This window comes from Camelus ferus, chromosome 17 (assembly GCF_009834535.1).
Source record: "Camelus ferus isolate YT-003-E chromosome 17, BCGSAC_Cfer_1.0, whole genome shotgun sequence".
NCBI lineage: Eukaryota > Metazoa > Chordata > Mammalia > Artiodactyla > Camelidae > Camelus > Camelus ferus.
In genome coordinates, this window is record NC_045712.1 from 24,329,546 (window position 1) to 24,357,393 (window position 27,848).

Genomic DNA, 27,848 nt, shown 5'->3' on the forward strand with positions numbered 1-27,848 from the left:
CGGCTTCGGCGCTCGTCCATATTCCTCGGCTCGCCCTGGCGTTTTCCTCCCGCCTCCTGCCAGCGAGCCTCGCGCCAAGTCGGGGGGCGCGTGCGCGTGCGAGTGGGGGACGTAGTACGCGAGTGACGCATAATATGTGGGCCGCTCTGGAGCCGTGGTCGCGCTGTGTGTGAGTGAGGGACAGAGTGCGGGACCTGAGGCGGTGTGTGTGAACTGTGGCCGCTGGCGGGGTCAGGGGGGAGCGGCGGAGCCGCCCGGAAAGGTGAGTGGGGAAGGGAGGGAGACGGCTCTCTGGGAGGGGAGCGAGGAGGTGGGGCGCGTGGCCGGGCCGGCGGGAGAGTGGGCGCCGGGCTGGGGGAGGGGCGGCACCTGCCTGGGCCGCCGGCGGGGAGGGGGCGGGCCGGGCCTGCCGAGGAGGCTTGGTCCAGGTATGACAGCACTTTTCCTCTTCTAGATTTTTGGCCCAGGGGCGGGGCCTCCACGTTCTTCCTCTAGTCTGCAAGAGAAGCTTCCCGAGAGTAACTCTTCCGCCCGGAGTGGGGGGCAAGGGTGTGCCCGCCCCTCCCTGGAGGAGGGGCGCTTCTCATTCCCCTCATCACCTTTTTCCTTCCAATCCTACCAGTCTTGTTCCGTACGGGCTGGGGGGCTCCATCTTCCCTTCCGTACGGCGGCCCCCTTCCTTTCTCGTATTGTGTCTCCGCCTCCAGCTCTAGTCACCTGGGCGGGCTCTCCCCTCCCTCAGCCTCGTGCCACCACCTCCTGCACCCGCCGGGCTCTCGGACGGGGCAAGGGGGCGGAGCTTTCCGGAATCTCCTCCCACCCTCATGGTGGAGGGGAGGAGTGGGAGAGACGTGCGGGTCCTACAGTTTGGAGCCAAACATGGGAATGCCCACCAAGCTTCCCGGGAGCCTATTTCTGGGGTTATAGTCGTTTTTAACTGAGTGTCAGGCATTTTCTTAACACACTATTCTCTTCCTAGACGGTTTGCGTCTCACTTCCTCTTATTGCAGTGTTAGCGCTCGTGTTTCGCTTGTGTTGAAGTAGTTCTGAAGTGTTTGTAGTAGTTCTTTTTGAGTCCCAGATGACTCGTCCTTGTCCGTGTCACTTTGGCCTCAGTTTTTACTTATTACTATCTTTTCAGTGAAGTCTTTTAATTAGTTTACGCGTTTTAATTATTAGCAGCATCTTCCTGTTCTAAACGCTTAATTAATGTACAAAGTAAGAGGTTCGTTGATAGTGTTACCCTTTAATTTTCTTGTCCCACTTTACTGGAGTTTATTTTTGAGATTTATATAAGCTTGTATATCTAGACTCTGGGAGTCGGTTTGATATTTCTCTGCTTGATGCTGTTAAGATTTGGGTTTTGAATGTAACGTTACCCATTTTCGAGTGGTGATATATTTTTGGTTGTTAAGAAGATAATAGGTACAGAATTTGGAGACTATAAAGGAAATCCTTTTATGCTCAAAATCTCTCGAGTAGTTGTTGAGCTCAGTGTCTTACTATTCTACCTGTTGTACAGTAGTTAAACTTAATAGAGGAGCAATCTGGTAGAATGAGCCACATGTTTGAAGTGTTTGAAGTCGGTTTGTTACCAGTGTTCTGACGTTTTTGTCATGGTCGTGGACAGTAATAGGTTATTGTTATATGTAATCTCAAATGTTATACTAATTACTGGGTAAATTTTACTTGAAGCTCCAAACTTGGGTCTCCCCTCCCCCCCGTTTTCTTTTTCTTTTCTCCAAATAAACAGGAATGCTTACAGACTTTGTTTCAGGATTGTAGCCTTACAGGACCTATCCTTAAAGTGAACTTTTTTTTAGGCATTGGGATACTTTCTGACCAATAGGTCATTCAGTATTGTGTGTTAGAAGAGCACTGATTTTATGGTTTAATTCAAAAGTTACAAAAGATATCAAAATGGTAGAAAAGTGGTAGAGCGAGGGTAATAACATGTGGTTAAAAAAAATCTTTCACCTACCTTTATCCCTCAGAAAGTCAGTTACCTGCCACAGAGGTGATAAATATATCCACTTCTTATGTATTCTTCCAGAGGCACACACATGCTTTGCTTTTCTCAGTTGACAACATATTCAGAGTTGGTGCACATTAGGAAAGGAAATGCTTTGTAGTTTTTTCCCTACTTTTTAATTAGGAAAAAAGCTCAAGCATACTAAAGTTGAAAGAATAGTAAAATGAATACTCGTTTATCCATCCAGATTCAACAATTGTTAATATTTTGCCGTATTTTCTCTTAATAGGTAGATGTGGTGTATGTTTATTTTGTGGAACTATTTGAAAATAAGTTGCAGACATAGCACTCCTAAATAGTTTGGCAAGCATCCTTTAGGATAAGGATTTTCTACATTTTTTTTTGTAGGGCTTTATGTTCTTGCATTGTATGGGCAGTCTTATCTTTTAACCCTCACAACAGCCATTTCCATTTTACAGATAAGGAAATAGAGATTTGGAGAAGTTAAATAACTTGGTCAAGATCTCACAGGTATGTTGGCAGAGTTGGGATTTGAATGCTTGAAACCCTTTTCTACCAAGTACCAATTGATTAGTCTTGGAAACCTTCCTGAGCCCCTTTTCTCATCTGTAGAAAAGGACAGGGTGGTTATGAAAATTCAGAGTAATGTAAGTAAATTACTTAACTAAGTGTATATCTCATACTAATATTCACTGATGGGTAACTATTGTATCACTTTTAGACGGGCCATAAATTCTGTATACGACTTAAAGAACTCACTTTGAAACATGGTGAATTGAATAATGCCCCTTCACCATGTTGTCCATAACAAGATGACTGCACCTTTTGCATTTTGTTAATAGTCTTTCATTAATAGTAGAATGAATTATCATTGATGTTACTATTTTAGTCTATTATAAGTTTATATTTTCCCTGGGCAAGTGATTAGTCCCAAAGTTATAATTATTCTTAGGCATAATTAATTTTGAAAATGCTACCAAAAGTACATATGTGTTCCTAAATTGAACTCTAAAATGTTATTTTAATGCTCTTAAGTTGACCTTTACTAGAGGTTGTTTTTCTTTTAAATTTTGCCTTATGTGCTCTACTGGGCTGATTGCTTAAGTTATCCAGGAGGCATTCCCTCCTGGACCTTTTTTTCCCCCATTTATGAAAAAATTTGGTAAAATCTATGTATCATAAATTAACCATTAACTGTTTTAAAGTGCACAATTCATTTGTACTTAGTAGATTAACAGTGTTGTGCAACCATTACCTCTTTTAGTTCCCAGACATTTTCATCACCCCGAAAGGAAACCCCATATCCATTAAGCAGTCATTCCCTATTTCCCCCTCCCCCATGCCCCTGGTAACCACTAGGCAGCTTTAGGGTATATTTACCCATTGTGGATGTTCCATATAAATAGAATCACACGATGTGTGACCTTTTATGTCTGACTTTTTTCACTTAACGTTGTTTTAAAGGTTCATCCATGGCTGTAACACATATCATTACTTCATTTCTTTTTATGGCTGAATAACATTGCATTGTATGAATATAACCATATTTTGTTTATCCATTCATCTGTTGGTGAACATTTGGGGTTGTTTCCACCATTTGGCTATTGTGAATATGTTGCTTTGAACATTTGTGTACAAGTATTTGTTTCAATATTTGTTTTCAGTTCTTTTGGGTATATACCTTGGAGTGGAATTGCTGGGTCATATGGTAATTCTATGTTTAACTTTTTTTTTTAAACTTTCTGAGGAGCTACCGAACTGTTTTCTGTAGCTGCTATGTCAGTTTTCATTCCCATCAGCAGTATACATTCCAGTTTCTCCACATCCTTGCCAGTGCTTGTTATTTTCTGATTTTTTGGTTTTGGTCATCCTAGTAGGTACGACTGGTATCTCATTGTAGTTTTGGTTTTCATTTCCCTAATGGCTAATGATGTTGAACATCTTTTCATGTATTTGTTGGCCCTTTGTATATCTTCTTTGGAGAAATGTCTATTCAAGTCCTTTGTCCGTTTTTGAATCAGGGTTTTTTGTTGAGTTGTAGGAGTTCTTTATATATTACAATGATACTAAATCTTTATCAGATAGGTGATTTGCAAATATTTTCTCCCATTCTGTGGGGTGTCTTTTCACTTTCTTGATAATGCACTTTGATGCACAAAGTTTTAAATGTTGAAATCTAATTTATTCATTTGTGGCTTATGCTGTTGATATCAGATGAAAATTCCTTGCCAATTTCAAAGTCATGAAGATTTGCCCCTATATTTCCCTCTTAAGAATTTTGTAGTTTAAGTTCTTACATTGAAGTCTTTGATCCATTTTGAATTAATTTTTGTATGTGATGTGAGGCAAGGATCCAACTTCATTCTTTTGTATGTGGATATCCAGTTGTTTCAGCACAATTTATTGAAAGATAATGGTTTCTCAAAAAATTCTTTCCCTGTTGACTGGTCTTGGTCTGGCCTACTTGTTGAATATCAGTTGACCATAAATGTAAGATTTTATTTCTGGACTCTCCATTCTGTTGTATTTGTATGTATGTCTTTTTTTATGCCAGTACTACACTGTTTTGGGTTTTTTTTTTTTTTTTTGATTTTTATTTTTTGATTGAAGTATAGTAGATTTACAATATCGTGTTAGTTTCAGGTATACAGCAAAATGATTTAGTTATATCTGTGAATTTTTTTCAGATTATTTTCCATTATAGGTTATTATAGGATTGAATATAGTTTCCTGTGCTATACAGTAAATTCATATTGTGTCTATCTTACATATAGTGTTTTGTATCTGTTAATCGCATACTCCTAATTTATCCCTCCTCCATCTCCCTTTCCACATTGGTAACCATAAGTTTGTTTCCTGTGTCTGTGAGTCTGCTTCTATTTTGTATATAGATTCAAGTTATATATATTTTTTCAGATTCCACATATAAGTGATAATTCTTTCTCTGTCTGACTTAATTCACTTAGTGTGATATTTTATAGGTCCATCCATGTTGCTGCAAATGACAATATTTCTTTCTCCTTATGGCTGAGTAATACTCCATTGCATATGTACATCACATCTTCTTGAGCCAGTCATCTGTGTATGGGCACTTGGGTTGTTTCCATGTCTTGGCTGTTGTAAATAGTGTTGCTGTGAGCATTGGGGTACATGTATCTTTTTAAATTAGAGTTTTTGTCTTTGCCAGATATATGCCCAGGAGTAGGATTGCTGGATTATATGGTAGTTCTATTTTTGTTTTTTTAAGGAACCTCTGTACTATTGTCCGTAGTGGCTGCACCAACTTCCATTCCCACCAACAGTGTACAATGGTTCTCTTTTTCTCCACACCCTCTCCAGCATTTATTATTTATAGGCTTTTTCATGATAGACATTCTGACTGGTGTGAGGTTATACCTTATTGTGGTTTTAGTTTGCATTTCTCTAATGATTAGCGATGTTGAGCATTTTTTCATGTGCCTGTTGGCCACCTGCATGTCTTTTTGGAGAAATGCCTATTTAGGCCTTCTGCCTATTTTTTGACTGGGTTGTTTGTGGATTTTTGGTATTGAGTTGTATGCGCTGTTTGTATATTTCAGATATTAATCCTTTGTCAGTCACATCATTTGCAAATATTTTCTCTCATTCTGCAGGTGGTCTTTTCATATTGTTGATGGTTTCCTTTGCTGTGAGTAGTACACTGCTTTGATTGCTGTACTTTGTAGTTTTGAAATCAGAAGTGTGAATTCTCCAACTTTCTTCTTTTTTAAGATTGTTCTGGCTATTCAGGGTCCCTTGCAATTACATATAAATTTGAGGATTGATGTTTTCATTAATTCAGAAAAAATCATTAGGTTTTTGGTAGGGATTGTATTGATGGTTAACTGCTTTGGAGGGTATTGCCATCTTAACAATATTAAGTCTTCTAATCCATGAACATAAGATGTCTTTCCATTTATTTAGGTCTTCTACAGCAGTGTTCTGCAGTTTTCAGTATGGAAGTCTGGTGCCTTTTTGGGTTAAATTTATTCCTTAATATTTTATTCTTTTTAGTGCTATTTTAAGTGAAATTGTTTTCTTGATTTCATATTTGGATTGTTTATTGCTAGTGTATAGCAATATAACTAATTTTTGTATGTTAATCTTGTACCATGTAACTTGCTAATTTGTTTATTAATTCCAATAGTCTTTTTGTAGATTTGTTAGGATTTATTATATATAGGGTCATGTCATCTGTGAATAAAGATAATTTTATTTTTTCCTTTCCACCTTGGATGCCTTTTCTTTTTCTTGTCCAAATGCTCTGACTGGAACTCAGTACAGTGTTTAAGTGGTAAAAGCAGACATCCTTGTCTTGTTTCTGATTTTAAGGGGAAAGCTTTCAGTCTTCCACCATTCAGTATAATGTTGGCTGTGGTTTTTTTTTTTTAATGCCCTTTATCATATTGAGGAAGTTCTCCTCTGTTCCCAGTTTACCTAATGTTGAAAGGATGTTGAATTTTGTCAGATGGTTTTTCTTATCAGTCAGATGATCATTTTCCCCCTTTATTCAATTAATGTAATTGTATTACATTAGTTGATTTTCATAAGTTGCACCACCCTGGGGTAAATTCCTGGGGTAAATCCCTCTTGGTCGTGGTATATAATCCTCTTAATATACTACTGTATTCATCTTCCTGGTATTTTGTTGATTTTTGCATCTATTTTCATAAAGCATATTGATTTATAGTTTTCTTGTGATGTCTATCTTTGGTATCAGGGTACTGCTGGCCTCATGCAAAAAGTTAGGAAGTGTCTGTCTTCATTTTTTTGGAAGAATCTGAGGATTTTTTTTTTTTAATGGAGGTACTGGGGATTGAACCCAGGACCTGGTGCATGCTAAACATGGACTCTACCATTGAGCTATGCCTAGTCCCCAGGATTGATGTTAATTCTTTAAATATTTGATGGAATTCACCAGTAAAGCCGTCTCTCTCTGTCTCTCTCTCTCTCGCACTTTTAGGATGTGTTTTAGGAGATAAATTTTGCTGTTACCTTATGTTACTACTTCGCCCACTCTCTAGATCTTTTACTTCTGCATAAAATTTTACTGTCAAAAAAATTGATTAAATTATTGCCCCACTCTTCTCAAGATTGTCAAGGTCATAAAGAAAAAGAGAAGACTCAAAAACGGTCATAGACCAGAGGACACTAGGGAGACATGACAACTAAATGTGATGTATCCTGGATGAGATCTTGGAACGGGAAAAGGACATGAATGGAGAAACTGGTGAAATATGAATCAAGTCTGGAGTGTAGTTAATGATAACGAACCAAGTTTTCTTTATTTTGACACCATACCACTATAAAATGAGATGATAACATTAGAGGAACCTGAAGTAGGTGAGGGGTATATGGGAATTCTCTTAACTATTCTTGCAACTTTTTAGTAAATCTATAATTATTCCAAATAAGTTTTTAAGTTTTATTCCAAATAAATTTTTTAAAATGTAGATTAGTCAAAATTGATTGCAGTCAAAATTACAGCCTGGGTTTTCTCAAGGTAAGGTCAGAAGTCCATATTAATTTGTCACATCTGTAGTATTTCTTTTTTATGACTTTGTTTAGAAAGACTGAAAATGTGAATTCTTTGCAGAAAAGAAGCCTTTTAATTTTTTTGTTTTGGAAATATTTTTTCTCCTTTGGAGTTAGGGGTAGCCCAGGTGACATGAATCACTATCTACCATTAAAATTGTCTCAACTGTATAAAACATAAGTATTTAAAATTTAGAGAGTTGGTAGTATCATCTTTTATTTATTTGGTCTTATGGTAGATATCTTTAGAAGAATGACCAATAATCCTAGGTCAGCTAGTAATCCCTTTCTGGTGTGAAACTTTTTGTGGAATGGTTGCTATTTCTGTGGAAATACATACTTTGCATTACAGGATCTGACATTTTGATCTGAAGACTACTTTGGCAAAGTTGATCTTTGAACCATCTAAACATTCAGGTCTCATTTATCCCGCTTGGAGTCCCTTATAAACCTCTCTTCCCCGTGTGGATGTCTTACACGGCTCCTTTAAAGCCTGTCTCAGCTCCTTGTCCTTCTATATCCCGGGCTGATCACTCAACCCAGCACTTTTTCTGCCTTTCTCTGGCCTCTTATCTTTCTTCCAGGAGGTCAGTTGTGAGACAGGTTAGGAATTTTGAAGACAAATGGGTTTATAATATTCCTTCCCAACTTTCATGCTGGTAATGATATCTACTTCAGTACTTGATCTTTTGTTAATTAACAGAGTTGTGTTTTTTATCTTTCATAGAACTTTCCCCCCAAAGACTTATAAGAACAAAATATTTCTGGGAGTAGTTTTTTGCTGCATTCTGTATTTTAAAAAAAAATTGTGGCCTCAAAGATTTGGACCTCAAGATCTAGACGTGGGATTATTGTTTGTTTGGTATGAAGGTGCAGGTTTAGAGTGTTCCTGTGAAACTTTTCCTCAGGTGAAATGACGTAAAGTGAAGAAGCAGTTACCCTAGGACATATCTTGCTAACAGATACACAAAATAAATTGAGATAAAGCACAGATGCTCACAGCGGTTCGAAGCTATGGTAGCTTGATGCTGAGTGTAGTTCCTGTGGAAGGAGCTTGGAGGTGCCACTCTCAGTGCTTGGGGTGCACACTGCCTTTATAATGGTTTGCTGCAAAACATGCTGAATGCTGTTTTTGCTTTTTGCTTTTTTTCATAAAAGCAAAAATCCTCTTCAGATTCCTTTGGTTTAGCAAAAACATATACTAATGTAGATCTTTCATAAAAGCAAAGTGGGCATAAAGTGAACTTTTGAAATGTGGGGGTACCTGTATGTGCATTTTTGAGGGGAGAAAGGGACCATAGGTTTTGCCCACTTCTCAGAGGGATTCCTTATCTAGAAAGGTTAAGAATCATGATTATGATCCAGTTCCCTGTCATTTGACAGTGAGCAAACTGAAGTTGAGAGAGGTAAAAAGACTTGTCCATCATGACTTAATAAGTATCCGGGCTCCCAATCCCTGCTTTTCTACTGTACAATGAATAAAATTATCTACAGGGTCCAAGGGTTAAGTTTCTCTTGCTTTAAATTCTTTCCCTTACTTGCTCATCCCTTTTTTTCTCCCTCCTCACTTTTCCTTTTGTAGGAAGTGTGTCAGGTTTATTTGCCTGTGTTCATTTGTTTCTCTCTCTCTCTCTCTCTTTTTTTTTTTTTCTGCTTCCTTAGGCCAAGCCATGACTACAGTAGCGGTACATGTGGACTCGAAAGCTGAGCTCACTACCCTGCTGGAGCAGTGGGAAAAGGAACATGGCAGTGGGCAGGACATGGTACCTATCCTTACCAGGTATGAACAATTAAGGTTTTTTTTTTTTTTTAAAGAAGAAATTGGAGAATAGTATAGAATATTTTCACTTTGTGAATTCTAAATCCATTTTCTCCCTGTCAGAGCTAGTCTTTCTTACTCTACTTCTTGAAGCTTTTAAAATTTCTTACCTTCCTCTCACTCCCTTTGTCATCATTCTCCTTTCCAGGTTCTTCTGCCAGTGTTTTAGCCCCAAGGTGTTGTTTGTGATTCTCTTTTCTCTTCATCCTAAATATTCTACCTAGATAGTTTTCTCTCTGTCCATGATTTAAAAAATTATTCTCATGTTAACTTTCAAATCTCTATTTCTACTTCAGACCTCTCTTTTTAAAAATTTCAGACCCATTTCTCAGCTGCTTGGTGTATATATCTTTACTTGATTATTCTATAGACACCTGAAACATACCTTGTCGAAAATAGAGCTTATCATCTTTATCCTACCTCCCTCGTCATTCACCGCTTGTGCTTTTGTACCCCCTGCTTGATGTAAATGGTTTTAAACTAAAAACTGAAAACCATTCTCCCCAGTGTATTCCTCTACTAGCACAACTTAGTCTCTAAGCCTTGTGGATTTCTACGTGCTCTTCTTCCTCATTCTCATTACTACTTCCTTCATTAGGTATTGATCATGTCTTGACTGGCCCATTAGGCAGTGTGCATTTTCCCTCTGTCTCCAATTTACCGCTTCTAATACATCATCTCCTTTGCTGAAAGATTCCTCTTTCTCATACACAAATCTGATAGTCATACCTCTGCTCGTTATTCTTCTCTGGCTCCCTTTTCCTACAGAATGAAATGTAAATTTTTCAGAGTGGCCTATGATGCCATTTGTGATTTGGCCTTAACTTCCTTTTCCTGCTTCATAGTGTTGTTCTCCTTCAGTAAGGAATAGTACCGTGTTTTCCAGCATCTATGTGCCTTTACATTTGTTGTTTCTTTGGCCTGAAATGCCTTTTCTTGGTACATCTGCCTGGCAAGCTCTAGTCCTTTCAGAAAGCAGTTAAAAAATCATGTCTGTCTCACAGACATAGAGAACAAACTTATGGTTCCAGTGGGTAAAAGGGATGGCAGGGGGAAAAGAAAATCATGTCTGTAAAACCTTTTCTGATTTTAATGTCCCTGCTGGGTTTGGGCCCTCCCTTCACCCACCTCTTCCGCGTTTTTTTCTTTAAATTACTCCTGTCATTTGAATATAAATATTATAATCCCTCCCATTTTAATTACCACATTGTACTATAATTATCTTTTTACATGTGTCTCCTCATTAAATTGTAAGCTTTTTGAAGGCAGGTACTACTCCTTTTTATTGGTGTCTTCTCAGACAATGACTTGCCCAACGCCTGGTACATAATAAGCTGTGTGTGACATAATTGTATCGAATGAATGTGTTAAGAAGGAGAGACAGTGAAAAATAAAGGCTAGGTAGGGATGCTCATGGTTTTTCTAAGCAGGAGGTCACTGGAGGGGAACTTTAACATCTAATCTTTGATATCATAGCAGTGGAGAAAAAACCTTTTTGTTTATGCAGTGATCTATTTGTTAGGGATAAAGAGAACTCTGATCTTATAAACATTTAAATAGGGATAAATGCTTTGTTCATAACTGCTCTTGATACATGGGGAACATGTGAAGTTACAGTTTTTTTTTTTTAGGAAAAGAATTATTGCTGACTGGTGAAAAGTGGATTATCGTTTATAGAGGCATTGGAGATTAAGAACTACTAATCACAAGCTACTTGAAATGCAACCACAGTGAATTAAAGAATCTTAAGTATTGTGCAGTTAACATGTGGATTATTGATTGATGTAACTGAAAGGAGGAGAGAGTCATAAATGGGGATGATGATGTTAGTGGTAATTCATTTAATTGCTCAAAAAATATTGAGCATGCACCCTAAAAATAGTCAATTTTATTTTCAGAATTATTTCATGTTCATTATCATATTCGACCCTGAACTTTGTAATTATGCTATGGTATTCAGCAGTGCAAAGCCTAAAATAGAGGGGCTTTGTCTTCAAGGAGATAACTGTATGGGAGGCAACTAATGGATACAAAACAATGCATAGTTGTACAAGTAGTATATAATGAAGTGCTAGATTGGGCAGTGTGGTTTGTAAATATTGTAGGGGCTAAGAGAATGGAAAGATTTGAATGAGTCAGTTTTTTTATTTACTCAACAAATGTTTGAGGACGTTTTGTGTGTCAGAACTGTAGGAGACACTTCTCTGAACCCTGGCTTCCTCATTTGTCACTAAAAATATCACTGAGAGCTACATTGTTAAAAGGTAGGCATCCTCAGAGCTACTTGCAAAAGACTACATAGTCGGGCGATGGAAAGCTAAAGTTAGGATACTGGGTTTTAACTCCAATTCTGGTGGGCTTTCCAGTTACAGGATGTGGTAAAGATTCCTTGGAACAAGGACTTGAAAGTTGGTAGAATATAGCTTGATGATATGCAGAGACAGAGTTTTCTAGGAAAAGTGAAAATGTGACTGAAAAAGGCATCCAGGGGAGAATGAACTGGGACATGTTTTTGTGGCAGTGAAGAAATGGGCCTCACCAGAGTGGAGGGTTAATATAAAGTAGGAATGGAAGATAACGTTGTATGGAACAAGCTCTTAAAAAGATCTTCAAGGTTAGATGGAGACTTTAAGAGACAGTAGGATGAGAAGAGTATAGTTTGTTTTAGAGAGGGGCAGCTGCTACCATCCTCCAAATTGTGGGTCTGTTCACTGGATATTTCCTAAAGTACATTCACATCTGTCACCCCTTACCCCCCCTTCCCCAGCTGGCTGTGGATTTGGGTGTTTGCTGTATTCCATGAAAGCAAATGAATTTCAGGCCTACCTACTCTTTTATTGACTACTGTTTTTAATTATCTTTTTGGCCATTTTCCTAAGAAAAATACACAACTGTTTATAACTTTAATTGACTTTTTATTCTTTATGTTGTTTTATTATAATCAAGTATTTTGACTTGATTCTGTGAAAAGCGACTGGCATTGGGCCAAGCTATATGAGCTTAACCTGGGTTCTGTGGGGTTTTTTTTATATTATTGAGATACAACTTATAGTCGATCCATGGTTGCTTGAATCTGTGGATGTGGAGGGCCAGTGTGGTACTGTGACATTGTATATAAGGGACTTGAGTATCCAAGGATTTTGGTATCCCTGGGAGGGTCCTGGAACCAATTTCCTGCAGATACTGAGGAGTGACTGTATATACTATATAGTGCTCTGCCTGATGGATTCTTTACTTGTGAAATCATCACCCAAATCAAGTTACAAAACATGAGTACCACCTCCAGATGTCTCCTTCCTGCCCTATCCCAGTCAATATCTACCTTTAATTAATTGGTTTTCTATTTGTTTTTGATTTCCAGTTTTCATAGGAACAGTACCTAAATAGTTCTGACATATCAAGCTCTGTTCTAAGCAAAGTACATATATTAACTTAAACCTCAGGGGAACTATAAGATAGGGACTGTTACCCTCATTTTACAGATTAGGCACAGAGAGGTTAGGTAACTTGACCAAAGTCACAAACAGTGGAAGAGGTATGGCTTGAACTTTGGCTATCTGACTCCAGAATCCATGTTTTTAACTTCTGCTGTGCTATATTGTCTAGTTTCTGCTGAGATACTAGTAGATCTTATAATATGTAATTTAAAGTATATTTTGTGTGGTCACCCTTTGTGGCAAAGAGAATTTTCAGGTTTAGGGGGAAAGGTAGAAATACTGTTGAAGATTGATGGAGAAAAATATACCAAAGTGGGCAAGAATTTGTAGGTAGCTTTATCCTTAAGACTAGGAAGTATGATTTTATGGAAATAAAGCATATAGGAGAGTTTGAGTTGGGACAGAGCATGCTGGATACTGGAGAGCATGATAGCCTTGTATTTGATTGTCATTGTAATAGGTTAAAATGTCAGTCTTGCTTAGGGTACTCAATAAGTGATTTTTCTTATTTCCAAAGAATGTGTGAATATAAAAGAACAATTGATACATGCAGCAACATGGATGACTCAGTGTGCTGAGTGAAAGAAACCAGACGTAAGGGAGAGGGTATAGCTTAGTGGTAGAGTTTGGGCTTAGCATGAATGGGGTCCTGGGTTCAATCCCCAGTACCTCCATTAAAATAAATAAATAAACCTAATTACCCCCCCCAAATAACATGAAAAAAATAAAATGGATAAAAAAAAGGTCAGACATAAAAAGAGTATATATGATTTCATTTATATGAAATTCTAAAACAGGAAAAATGATCTTTAGTGAGAAAAGGCAGATGAGTGGTTGCTTGGGGCGGAGATGGGAGCTTGAGTGGGTGGAAAAATATTATAGGCTGAGGTAACCTAGAAAAGCCCTGAAGTAGTTATGAATTTGGACTCTGAAGAGTAGGGAAGGCCATGTGGCTGCAGCTTAATAAAGGAAGAGTGCAGGAGTAGAATGGTCAGAGATGCAGACAAAAACCAGTGTAAACCATGGCAGTGCTTGGGTTTAATTCAAGTTGTTGTAGTAAGTCATTGGAGGTTGGAGATGAATTGTGTCAGGTTAAGCATAGAAGCAAGAAACAAGGAGACCAGGGAAAAGTCTATTGCACATAGTCCAGGAAATTGATAAAGTTGGTCTGGACAAAGGTAGGAATGGTCAAGATTTAAAGAAATGATTGAAGTCAGGAGATATTTTGTAGGTAGAGCTAATAGGAATTTCTGTTGTGGGGGATGAGAAAAGGAAGGCTTTAATGATAACTCCTAGGTTTTTGGCTTCTGAGGGGGTGGTAGTTTTTTTTTTTTTTTTTTGAGACAGGAGAGTTGGAGAGAAGGATGAATTTGGGAGTGGAAATTGTTTTACAAGATAATGTATAGATCTTTATGTTTGTCAGGAGAATGCCCTTTTTGTGACTTTTTGCTTTTATTTTGTATCTTGACTGTTGAATTGATTACTGCAGATGGTGGTACATTTTTTTCTGTATGCTTGTCTAGAATTGATCCTGTCTTCCCTTTGTGCTAGGATGTCTGAATTAATTGAAAAAGAGACTGAAGAATATCGTAAGGGGGATCCAGACCCATTTGATGATCGACATCCTGGTGAGACCTGTGTTCTCTTAAACCTGGCTCTAATTTTCATACAAAAAATTGCTTAATATAGGGACTATTTTTCAATTGAAATAACATCTTTCATGCTAAGTTTTAAGACCTTTTACTTGTTAAAATATTGCTCAAGGTAGGGGCAGTGAGGAAAAATAAATTCCTGGAAAAACTGAAGTATTTTAAATATTTATGTATCAAAAAGGAGTTACTAAAAAGTTAGTTATAACTTAAAGAAACTAAATTATATTAAGTATACCTTATTAATTCGGTTGATAGGATTACAAAGATTTAAAAAGAGAAAAATATCTTCCCTCTTTGACTTTTAAACCAAAAAATGTTATCCTCTGTGCCTTTGCCTTTCTAACAATGGTAATTATCCTTTTACTAATGGGGAAATGTGGTTGAGAATGCATTCAGTGCCTTGCGTTTAGTTATGAAATTGATACTTGGAATCTTGAATAATAAACAGACTTCTTGATGACTATTTTAGTGTCTCAGTAGCTAATATATGCCATCTCATATTAATGTGGTTTTATTTTGGGCTAATTTAATTAGAGCCATGACAACCGAGCCTGCTTCGGCATGGAATTTGCTATAATATAGAACTGTATGTGACTTGAGACTGCCATTTTATGTTTTCTCTAAGGTAGATTATAAGGGGACAAAGCTTAAGTGGAATGGGCCCACACTGCATATAAACTTTCTCTTTATAAAGCCAGAGCAGTTCTTTATGAGTCAAGAGTCTGAAATTTTGTATGTGGAGAAATAGAAAGAGTGGGACCTATAAAAATAAAAGCATTTACCTGAATATTCCAGAGTTTATTTCTATTTCTTGGACTTTTATTCTCAAATCTGAATAAGCTATGCATTTCAGACTGAGTGTTCTTTGTTTATGTGACATTACCTGTTGCTCTTGTCCTAGACATCCCTACTTGTGATTTTGAGAACTATTTACCTGTTTAAGTCACATCGTCAGTAAGGCAATCATAGCATGAAGAAATATGAAAGTGAATATGAAATAAGAAATGAAGTTAATTCACTGGGGTTATGAAAAGAATTAAAAGATAATTACGCTTAGTGCATTGCCTTGGAAAGGATGAAATAGTAACAAGTAAGAAAGGAAAGTCAGAATGATACTCCTTTTTTCAGTAGAAATTTAAAGACAGTTTTTTTCCTCCCTACTTCTTACGTTAAGCAATATCTGTCATTAGGCATAATTTCTGTTAATAAAAATGAAGGTCTCAGTTTTATTATTTATAAACAGAGAAAGTTAGGTAATCTGATATCCTCATTTGTTTTTATAATATCGTTCTCTAACTTCTGTTTTTGTGAATTTGGGATATTCATTACAGCTTGGTAAAAACTTTATCAGCAGTTTACATTTTTTCTTCATCCTAAATTGTATCCTTTGACTAAATTTGTCACTCTGAAATGAAAATTAAATGAAATGTATGGTATCTGTTTAAAAAACAAACCAAGAATTTTCCTGACCATTAACTAATTCTTTTACTTTTAGGCTATGTGTTGAGTAGATCCTGGGTTCCTGGCCTTCTCTATCCTCAGGAGCTCAGAAGTTAAAATGGCCAATGTTACTTTATCTTTAGAATTGGTGATTTCTTGGTGGGATTCCCCTCCTCCCCCAAACCTGGGGTGTCATTACAGGTTTGAGGACACATCTCTGCTGCTGTTGGCATTATAGTTGAAAGAGAGATTGGGCTTGGAGCCTGTCTTCTCCAGGCCACCCATCAAAAAGAAGCTGTGCTTCCTTCCTTTCTCTGGCTGGGAAATTGGGGTTTTTCTGACTCTTAGGCCCCCATATGATTCTTTTGTAGACTTTGTATACTCTTAGTGATGCTGGTCTGGGTCTAGTGCTCATTTATTTGATTTGTCATTGATGTGTAGGCAAATGCTGGATAATGGGAAGGTTAGAGAGCAGCATCTCAAATTTTTTATTGTCACTTTTAATTTTAAAAAATGTTTCTTATGAAATCTAATTCATCAAAAGAATCTTTTGTTTCTGTTTATTTTTGCTGACCTTTTAAAAACACTTGAACAACCCAGGTGCCTTTCCAGAGGTCTAAATTGCTTGAGTGGGATGACTTACTCATTCCTTTGTTTGTTCCTCCCCTCTTCTTTTGGTAGGTCGAGCTGATCCAGAGTGTATGCTGGGCCACTTGCTGAGAATACTCTTCAAGAATGATGATTTCATGAATGCAGTAGGTTTGCTTCTTACTTTTCTCCAGAGATCATCACCAGATGCTATACCTTTATTGTTTTTTTTGTAAATAGTTTGCTTTCTCCTGAACCCTTTCCAAAGTTGGGAATAGACTGGGTAGATTTTTACATTTGGTATTGGTTCAATTAAATAAGAGTAATCATGGACTTCTTTATTACCAAAGTCCTGGTTGTGGCCAGGGTGTTTTCTCTTTGGTGTGTAGTTTGTTCAGTTGAATATTGGCGAGGGTTCCCACGGCGTCTGTGCTCATTCTGGGGCAAGATGATTTTGAGTTTGGAGATATAGGAGTCCTCTTGGGTTCCTGAATAGAAAAATGAGTGTTGTGTGCAGCATGATTCTGCACTGACAGTATCGGTGTGTGCATTGGGTATGTGGAGGGAGAGAAAGGTGCCTTACTTAAGTCTGTTGAGGAGTAAATGAGGGGGGAAAATATACATGTATTACTTATAGTTCCTGAACATAGTAATTGTTCAGTACATTGTGGCTGTTAGGTTTGTTTTTGGATGTGGAATAGCATAATGCTTGAGAGCATGGGCTTTGGGGTCCATGTTTTGGCTTGAAGTGCAGCTCCATTGTTCATTGACATTTTGATCTTTAGGCAACTTAAGCCTCTTCAAGCTTTATTTTCCCCAAGCTTTATTTCCCTGATCTATAAAATAAGGATGATCGTTCTTACCTTAAAATGTTTTTGTAATCTTTGAATGAAATTAAGCATGAAAAGTGCGTAGCTCAGAACCTGGCACATGAGGGCTCAGTAATTATTAGCTGTTAGTATTATTTGTATCATATTAATACCTAATTATATTTCTTTATTGCTGGTGTCTTTTCTCAGCTTCATATCACTTCCAGTTGCCTCCTAGACATTCCCACGTGGTTATTTCCCACAGGCACCTTGAATTCTGCATGTCTAATTGTTTGCCCCACAGTCTGTTTCTCTTGTTCTCTAGCTCAGTAATGGTGTTTCAACCAGCTAGAAGTTATCGTTTATTCCTGTAAGCTTTCTTATTCAGTGAACTTATAGGTCTTATTGTTCCTTTCCCCTAACCTTCACAAATCCCTCCACTTCTTTCTGCCCTTGTTGCCAGACCTTAGTTTAGCCACCACTATCTCTTGATTAGTGCAATAGCCTCTTAGTTGGTTTCTCTTCTTGTCTTCCTCCAACCCATTCTTTGTAGCCCAGATATCTTTATGAAATGCAAAAAGTGATCATGGTACTCTCTTGCTTAAAATCCATTAGTGGTTTCTCATTGCCCTCAAGATAAAATTTAAGTTTCTTATTTTGGTTTATAAACCCAGTCTGTCTCTGGCCTTTGTTCTCTCAATTTTCAGTTCTTGCCCTTTGGCCCTCCTCTCCTTCCAACTCCTCCTTAGCTACCCCTGCTTGTCCTTTATGTTCTTGCTTAGAATCCTTTCCTCTCTAAAGCCTTCTCTGAGATCTTTGCCTTTGTACGGCCTCTCATAGGCTTCTGTAGCATCCCAAATTTATGGTAGATACTTGTTTTTCCAGCTGTCACCTGTGTTGGATTATGAATCCTTTGATGGTAGGACTGTGTCTTATTCACTCAACAGTGAATTGTATACCCAGCAACAGAACACAATGCCACTTAGTAGTAGGGATTTAGTAAATATATGATGACTGCCAAAAGGAAAGTTTTATTAATACATTTATTTATAAATATAAAAATCAAGTTTTTCATTAACCATTGTTAAAAATGTGGGTAGTTAAGGGAGGCTTATCTTGCCCTGCTTTATCCATCTGAAAAAGTGTACGTGAGGATGGGGGGTGATTTCTTTGTGATACCCTTTGATCTTTCATTTCTGTGATTGCTGAGTTACTGTTTTAGGGGGAGGTTTGGCTTTAAAGCTGAAGAAGAAATTATATATGATATTATGGCTCAGCAGGATCATAACTATAATAATTAAAGTTTTTTTCTGTATATATTTTTTATTGAAGTATAGTCAATTTGCAATGTGTCAGTCATACATGAACATACATATATTCATTTTCATATTCTTTGTCACCATAAGTTACTACAAGATATTAGATATAGTTCCCTGTGCTAAACAGTATGAACTTGTTTATCTAATTAAAGGTTTAATTGGTAATGATAGGTATAGTGTTCTTCAGTACACTTTAGGCAAGCAATGGAACTGTATTAAGGATTTATTAGACTTCATTAAGTTGATTGGATTGAATTTCAGATTAAAGTATCCCTTTTCTTTACAGCTGGTAAATGCATATGTGATGACAAGCCGAGAGCCACCTTTAAACACTGCAGCTTGCAGACTCCTACTGGACATCATGCCAGGGCTGGAAACTGCTGTTGTCTTTCAAGAAAAGGTACTTACTGAAAAGAAAAGAAACCATTTTATTTTTTAATTGAATGGTGATTTGTTTGATTTGTCTCTTAAGATAATTGTTATGTTTTTTCTTATTACAGTAGTAATCTGTATTACAGGAATTTAAGAAATCAAGACAATAAGAAAAAATTTGAAGTAACTATTTTAATGAGTACTTGCTGTTTGGGTGCTGTAGTATTTTTTAAAATCTTAAGATTGTGGGGGAGGGTATAGCTCAAGTGGTAGAGCACATGCTTAGTTCAAGCCCCAGTACCTCCATTGAAAAAAACCAAATAAATAAACCTAATTACATCCCCCCTGCAAAAAATAAATAAATAAATTTTTTAAAAGTAAAAAAAAATCTTAAGATAATATTGTTTTTTTAAATAGTCTTCCTTTATTGTGTATTGACATGGCTACCAAACTTTCACTTTTTTTTTCTTTGCTATTTTAGAGGGGAGGTTTATTTATTTTTTTTGGAGGAGGTACTGGGGATTGAACACAGGACCTCATGTATGCTAAGCATGTGCTCTATCACTTGAGCTGTTCCCACCCCCCCAAGATCATATATTTTTAGAATGGATTTATGATCTTATCCAAACTCTTATTCTTAATGATGAGTGGTCTTCCCCAGTGATAAAGGACTTTGTATTGTGAGCAAGCCTGTCCTATATTTGATGATATTTAATATTCATTTGGTTAATATTTGAAGACCTATTCAGTGCTGTATTTTATGCTATGTGCTGGGAATATTTTGTAAGCAAGATAGGAGCTTACATTTATATACGTGTTTGGGAGGGCAGACACTGATAATTTCACGTAAGGATAAGTGCTATGAAGACCAGAAAATGGTAATTTGATAGTGACTGGGTGTGTCCTTCGACTGCCAAAAATTAGTTGCTCTATTTCTAGAAGCAATATAAATATTTTGTACCTTAGCATTAAGAGTTTGCAGTGTGAACTGGGTATGCCACATAGCTTTCTTTGTTTTTAAAGATGCTAAAAATTTAATTCTTCTGAAACAATCTGAAAGTCTCAGTATGGCTAAACATATAAACCAAATGAAAGAGCTAGAAATAGATTTTCTTAACTTTTGAGAAAATTTTATTACACGAATTTTACTACATAATGTATTTTAGAAAGTAAAATTGTAATGAATGCTATATTTTGCAATATTGTGCAGAACAGATTTAAGAATCTCCAATTAGCTGCCATTGTGGGAGACTAAAAAAATCTATTTCCTTGTCAAAAGTGTTTTAACATGAATTCTTTTGAAAACCAGGATGAAAATGAAGCATTTATAGCAGTATATTTGTACATGCAAGATTTATTGAAGGTTATAGATGATTTTACCATGCTTTGTAAAAGTTTCCTGGTTGCCATTTATAGGAAAATCATCTCTAGTCCTTTATAGTTCATCGTTGTTTGTTTAGAATGAAGTGACTACCCTTCAGATGTTGGAAACATGAGGGATATTTTGAATAACAAAGCTTTCTGCAAGAACAGTTTTGTTTCTTTAATAACTGATTTCTGTTAAGTTGGAAGAGGTAAATTATTCAAAGATAATGCTGTATTAGGTTGGAAATAACATTGCCTTGAATCCATTGTCCTAGAGCACAGATTGTTAACCTCTTTGACCTTATGAGACCTTACCATTGGATTACATGATGGTCTTTTACCCTTCAGAAACATCCTGTACACATTTTTTGGTATTAATTAATGTTTTACTTCTTTAAAAAACATTTAATTATAGTGTGTTAAATTAATGAGTCAAAAATTATTTTTGGGCAGATTGGCTACTGGTGTGTCACAAAGCTACAGTTAAGACTCATTGCTTTAAAGCAGTGTTTCTCAAACTTTGTGAACCATAGTTACACACTTTACATTTCTTTTTACATTGCAACTCAGTCCATACATTATATATATGAAAGAGAGTTTTCTTGAACATTGTTTACCCTTTGTGCAGTGCATTCTTTTTTTTAAAATATATTTTTATTAAAGTGTAGTCAGTTTATGTTATGGCAGTTTCTGGTGTACAGCATGCATTCTTATATTTTCTATTTCATTTCTTTTTTATTTAAGAGCTAGTTGTAAGTTACTAAATCAGTTGTATTCTAGCTATTTTAAAAAGTTGCTGGCTTTTACTTTCAGAGATATTGAAATAGCTTTAAATTTCATTTTTATTTAAAATTAATTGGCTGAGGGAAAGAGTATAGTTCAAGTGGTAGAGCACATGCTTAGCATGCACGAGATCCTGGGTTCAATCCCCAGTTTCTTCTCTAAAAAAATAAATAAATAAATAAGTAAATCTAATTACATCTCGCCTCCCCCAAAAATAAAATAAAATAATTAACTGACTGAATAGTTTCTTCATTATATTAAGTATAGTATAGAACTGAGTACTTTTATATTGTTTATGTACCAGGTTTTTCGTACTGTTTAGTTTGTCAGTGTTTGTTCTTAGTCCAGTAAGATCAGGACCTTTATGGACTTAACTCTTTAAGAGTACTGCTTTAACAGTTCTCTTTGAGATTGTCTTAAATTATTTGAGGTGGGAGGGATAGAATTGGAGAGAATGAAATCTCAGAAAGTATAAGTCGGCATTTTCAAGATTTCATACTCTGAGTCATTAAAATTCCTCTAAAATGTTAATAGGTGTTTTATGAAGAAAGTGTTCATGGGGTCAGTTGGATGGCTACTATTTATTGAGTGCCAGCCCTGTGCCAAGCATTTGATTTGTATTATGTCACTTAATCCTCACAGTCTTCCATGAGGTAGGAAGAAAACCATGAGTCTGCGGTGTTTTAGAAGCAGAGAGGAAAGAAATGGTTTTAAGACAGAAGGGAGGAAACCCAGATCTACCAAGATGATTGACCAGGATAACTTACAAGCTCTCCTGTTGAAGACAAATACAAATTCTGGGTAAACTATAACAAACTCTTAGAAAGAGAAATCCCTAGGTGCCAGACATGAAGAGCCAACTGTAAAACCAAAGGAGTAATTGAGGACAGGAGACAAAATCTTGGGTGAGGAGTTAGAATGGAGACCCTGACCTCTGTGTAAAACTGCGACTCCCAAAGGACCTTAATTGAAACAATGAGGAAAATATATCTGCCTCTTGCTTTGGGAAAATGACAGGTTTCTCAGTCTTTGACTCCACTCTTAGGGGCAGGTAAGTCTTCTTTGAGAAACTCTGGACATGGGCCTTATTTGGGTTTATGTTTGAAATTTCTATCATATGATTAGGGACCCCAAAGTCAAGATATTACTGGCAACAGCAAAATTGTTCTGGATATTCCTTGTGTGTCTGGCAAAAGCAAATGTGAAACTTCTCTGGGAGGAGGGTCTCACAATCCAGGCCACAAGGGATTCTCACGGAAAAAGCAATTTCCACAAAAAGTGAATTCACAAAAATACTGCAAAATAATCCCAACAAATAGTCCTCCATGATTCGGAGTCAACAATTAAACAAACGGTAATTAAATAGAGTAGTTATCTGAAAGGTACTAAAAAGAAAATGCCTCTTAAGTGATTGAATGTGTTTCCTTTTCAGATTTTTCATTACTAGTATATAGATATGCAACTGATTTTTGTGTGTTGATTTTGTGTCCTAGTTTGCTGAATTCATTTATTCTAACAGTTTTGTGTGTGTGTGTGTGTGTGTGTGTGAGTACGTGTGTGGAGTCTTTATTGTTTTCTATGTATAAGGTCTTGTCTGTGAACAGAGATAATTTTATTTCTTCCTTTACAACATATGTACTTTTAATTTCTCTTTCTTGCCTAATTCTGACTAGAACTTCCAGTACTATGTTGAATAGAACTGGTGAAAGCAGACATTGTCTTGTCTTGTTCTTAATTGTAGGGGAAAAAGCCTGTCAGCCTTTCACTGTTGACTATAATGTTAGCTGTGAATTTTTCATACCTGGCCTTTATTTTGTTGAGGTAGTTTTCTTCTTTTGCTAGTTTATTAAGTGCTTTTTAATGAAAACATGTTGATTTTTCTCAGATTCTCTGCGTCATTTGACATGCTCATGTGATTTTCTTGCTAGTTCACAAAAATTAATTTCACACTAATTCTGCTAATGTGGTTTGTTCCATTGATTGATTTTTGTATTTTGAACCATATTTGCATTCCTGGGTAAATCCACTTGACTGTGTCATGTAATACATTTACTCTGCTGCTGAACTCAATTTCCTAGTATTTTATGGAGGATTTTTGCATCAGTATTGAAAAGGGGTAGCTATAGTTTTCTTGTACTGTCTTCATCTGGCTTTGATATCAGGGTAATGATGGCCTCATAGAATGAGTTAGGAAGTGTTCCCATCTCATTAATTTTTTGAAAGTTTGAGAAGGATTGGTATTAATTCTTTAAATGTTTGGTAGAATTCATCAGTGAAGCAATCTGGTCTTAGGTTTTTCTGTTTTGGGGAGGTTTTTGACAACTGATTCAATCTCCTTACTGGTTATAGGTCTGTTCATTCAGTTTTTCTCTTTCTTCATGAGTCAGTTTTGGTAGATTGTGTTTCTAGGAATTTGTCCATTTTATCTAAGTTACCCAATTTGTTGGTGTATTGTTATTTATAGTGTTCTCTTACAGTCCTTTTTATTCTTGTAAAATTGGTAGTCATGTCACTTTCATTTTTGTTTCTAGTAATTTGAGCCTTTTCCCCACCTTGGTCAGTCTGCTAAAGGTTTGTCAATTTTGTTGTTCTTTTCAAGGAAACAAGTTTTGGTTTCATTAATTTTCTCTATTTTTCTATTCACTATTTGATTTATCTCTATTGTTTGTTTGTTTATTTATCTATTTATTTATTTATACTTCTCTTATCTTTGGATTTTGTTTGCTCCCTTTCTTTGTTCCTTAAAGTGTACAGTTAGGTTATTAATTTGTGACCTTTTTCTCTTTTTAACTTTATGTGCTTGTGGCTGTAGATTTCCCTCTTTGTACTGCTTTTGTGGCATCCCATAAATTTTGGTATGTTGCATTTTTGTTTGCTTTCATCTCTAGGTATTTTCTAATTTCCCTGTATTTCTTCTTTGACCCATTCATTTTTTAAGAGTGTGTTAATTTCCATATATAAATTTTCCAGTTTTCGCTTAGGTTGTTGACTCCTCATTTCATTCCATTGTGATTGGAAACAATTCTTTATAAGAGATCAGTCTTTTTTAAATTGTTAAGACTTGTTTTGTGGCCTAACATAATGATCTATCCTGTAATGTTCCATTTTCTCTATATGTTTTTTAGCTCTAATTGGTTTTTAGTGTTGTTCAACCTCTGTTTTCTTATTGATTTTTCTGGTTGGTTATTCTATCCATTATTGAAAGTGGAAGTTAAGAGTTTTCAATTTGGCGTAATGAAGTTCTGGAAATATATAGCAGAGATGGTTACACAACAATGTGAGTGTACTTAATCCCACTGAATTGCATGCTTAAAAATGGTTACAAATTATTGGATGTAAAAGAAAGAATCAGAACTCTAAGAAGAGTCCAAGACATTAAAAAAAAATAGCCATTTGGAAAGTGAAGCAAGGAACTACTGGAAATAAAAATTACAGATACTGAATTTTAAAACGACATAAATGAGTTAGAGTGAAGTTTAGACACAGCTAAAAATAGACTTAATAAACTAGAAGATCTGCCAGGATAATAATGAAGCTCTTAGAAATAAAATATGAAAGATTTGAATGAAGTTGAGATATAGGGAGTAGAATTAGAAAATTAAAAATATATCTAAAAGGAGTTTCGGGAAAAGAGAATAGAGAGGTAAGGAAAAGGCAGTATTCAGAGAAATGAGGTTAGGATTTTTTCGATTAATGAACGATATGACCACTCAGATGCAGGAAGCCCAACGAAGAATACCAAAGACAAAGAAGATTTTAGACGCAACTAGAGTCAAGAAAATTCCTGCAGATAAACATAGCAGGCTTTTTGCCACAGCAGCAATAGAGGCCAGATAATAGTAGGAAATGTCCTCAGGGAATTTCTATAAACCTAGAAATACTGACTGAAATAAACAACTTTGGACAGCAAAAGGGGGAACAGAAATTTGGGGTAACATGCAGGTGGAGTTTGTATTTTAAGCTTATTACACTGGAAAGAGAAAAGAATGAAAGACATTTAAAATAGATGGTACATATATTTTCATATCAATAAATATTTTAAAACAAAATTTCTCAAAACGTGTTTTTCAGAGTGTTAATTTTTTTTAAAGCTTGAAACTTAGAAATACATAGAATGAATCCATGATCCTAGGGAAGAGTTTCTTAAGATATAAAGTGCACAAAATTAAAAGAAAATATTATTAAGTATGATTAAATAAAAAGAACTTGTTTATCATAAAAGACATGACTATTTTACAGAAAGTGGAATCCTGAATAGTCAGAGGCATGAAAAAAAATTACTGAATCTCATTAGTAAATAAGAAAATTGAAGTTAAACAGAATAATTTTTTTTTATACCCACCAGACTACAAAAAAAGAAAAAGTCTGATAGTGCCCAAGTGTTGGTATCAGAAAAAAAACAACTATTCACTGTTGGAAATGTGAATTGTTGTGGTCACTTTGAAAATAGTTTGGTATCCTCTGGTAAAGTTGAGCATACACACCTGTGACTTGGCAGTTCCATTCCTAGATGTTTACCCTAGGGACATGCTGGCACAAAAATAGGTATAGTTGGTTAAGTCAATGAAATAGCAGCAGCAGAATGTGGAGGTGAAGAGCACCTGGAGGTATACTGCCCGGGATCAGATCCCAGCTCTGCCACTTACTAGTTTTGTTACTTTTGGTAAGTTACTCAACCTCATTGTGACTCAGTTTTCTCTTCTGTAAATACAGTAAGTACTTACCCAATCATATAGGGTTGATATGAGGATTAAATAAGTTATGTATAAAGCCTGTTGAGTGCTGTTTGTGACGATTACAACAGTATAGATGAATGTAAGAAACATAATGTTGAATAAAAGAAACAAGTTGCAGAAAAATACATATGGCACCACACAATTTATAGAGTTGAAAGCATAATTTTTGACAAAAGCTTTAGGAGAAAATTGTTAAAATTTAGCAATATAGGTACCCTTTGGGGAGGGAGGGGGCAGGTGATACAAGGAGGGACACATGGGAGGTTTCTGCTTTTTTTTAAATTTTCAAAGTTTTAATAGTGAATTTTGTACACTGAAAGTAGTCATTTCAGATTTTATGCTAAACAATGAAATCTCACAGAAATAAAAAAAGAAATGGCAGTCTTTGAAGTCTCCTTGAATATAGAAAAGACTCTTTTCCCCAGTTTTGTTTCTTCTTTTTTTTTTTTTTCAGTTGAGTTATACTCAGTTTACAATGTTGTGTCACTTTCTGGTGTACAGCACAATTTTTCAGTAGGTTTCTGCTTCTTAAACTCGGTAAATCACATAGGTGATTTTCATTTTCTTTGGACTACACATGTTTATATGTATTATATTTCATAATAAAAACTAATTTAAAAAAGTGGGATAGTGGAATTAAATACTTGTTTGATGGAGGACTTCTCAGAGCATTGATAATGTTAATTGTGCATTGTGAACTTCAAAGAGGGACATAGAATTTTTAGTGCTCCCCACTTGGTCATGGAACCTTTTGGGTCTTAACAGCTAAAATAGGGCTATATTATGTGATTGTTGATCTTTAGGTTGATTTATAATGGATAAATAGGATTCTGTTTCACAGATGCACAGAAACTTTATTTAACTAAACCTACTCTTACTCTTGTACATTTAGTTTACTTGCATTTTTTAATCTTATGAGCAATACTGAAATACTTTATTAAAATTTTTTTTACAAGACTGAAATCTTTGGGGTGGAGGGTGGGAAGGGATAGACTGGGATTTCAAAATTGTAGAATAGATAAACAAGATTACGCTGTATAGCACAGGGAAATATACACAAAATGTTATGATAACTCACAGAGAAAAAAATGTGACAATGAGTGTGTATATGTCCATGAATGACTGAAAAATTGTGCTGAACACTGGAATTTGACACAACATTGTAAAATGATTATAAATCAATAAAAAATGTTAAAAAAAAAAGACTGAAATCTTTGCTTGTATCTTTAATTATGAAAATTGATTTTCTTTCCTCCCTGCATTATACTATTTCATTTCCTTTGCTATAGGAAGGAATTGTTGAAAATCTTTTCAAATGGGCCCGAGAGGCTGATCAGCCATTGAGGACATATTCTACTGGTCTTTTAGGAGGTGCTATGGAAAATCAAGACATTGCTGCCAACTACAGGGACGAAAATTCACAGCTGGTATGGACCATGTTAGAATGATTTTTTTGCATAAGATGGGAGAGTATTCACATGTTCTTTCTTGCTATCCGAACTTGAGTAGATAGATTTTATTCACTGCCTTGTACTAGAGTGTAGCTATAATTTCAGTATTTCAAGATTACTTTTTTATAAGAGTTTTGACTTTATTTTTTTTTAACTTGAAAATAGCTGTTTTTAATTTGTCAAGAATCGTCTTAGTTTATACCAAATAAAATTGTACCATTCTCTTTCCCTTCCCAATATTTGGATTATGAAAAATTTCAAACATATGGCAAAATAGAAAGAATTTTACAGTGAACACCTGCATACATACTGTTCTACACTTATGTTTTATGACATACCCATCCATCCATTCTCCAATTTTTCTATCCATCCACATTTTTTAAAATGCAGTTTAAAGTAAATTGCCAACCTAATCACTCTTCTCTTTTTAAAACTAAGCATAATACTGTGGTTTAGGATTGGCCCAAAAAATGAGTACTTAAAGGAAAATGTAAAACATAAGTGGAAAATTTGAAAAATAGATTGTGTAAT

General features: G+C 35.9%; 1 protein-coding gene across 2 annotated transcripts in view; it reads left to right on the top strand.

Annotated features, from left to right (window-relative positions):
- The first annotated feature begins 94 nt into the window (after nucleotides 1-94).
- The window catches only part of DCAF1 (DDB1 and CUL4 associated factor 1), a 67,944-nt gene continuing 40,190 nt past the window's right edge, over nucleotides 95-27,848 (top strand). For both annotated transcript variants that reach the window (XR_004312150.1, XM_032458396.1), the window contains exons 1-6: nucleotides 95-262; nucleotides 9,209-9,326; nucleotides 14,354-14,430; nucleotides 16,576-16,649; nucleotides 18,897-19,010; nucleotides 27,156-27,293. Coding sequence is in view for 1 of the 2 variants with exons in the window: in XM_032458396.1 (XP_032314287.1) it covers nucleotides 9,217-9,326; nucleotides 14,354-14,430; nucleotides 16,576-16,649; nucleotides 18,897-19,010; nucleotides 27,156-27,293 (513 nt within the window). In the remaining variant the exon portion in view is untranslated. The remainder of the gene's footprint in view (nucleotides 263-9,208; nucleotides 9,327-14,353; nucleotides 14,431-16,575; nucleotides 16,650-18,896; nucleotides 19,011-27,155; nucleotides 27,294-27,848) is intronic.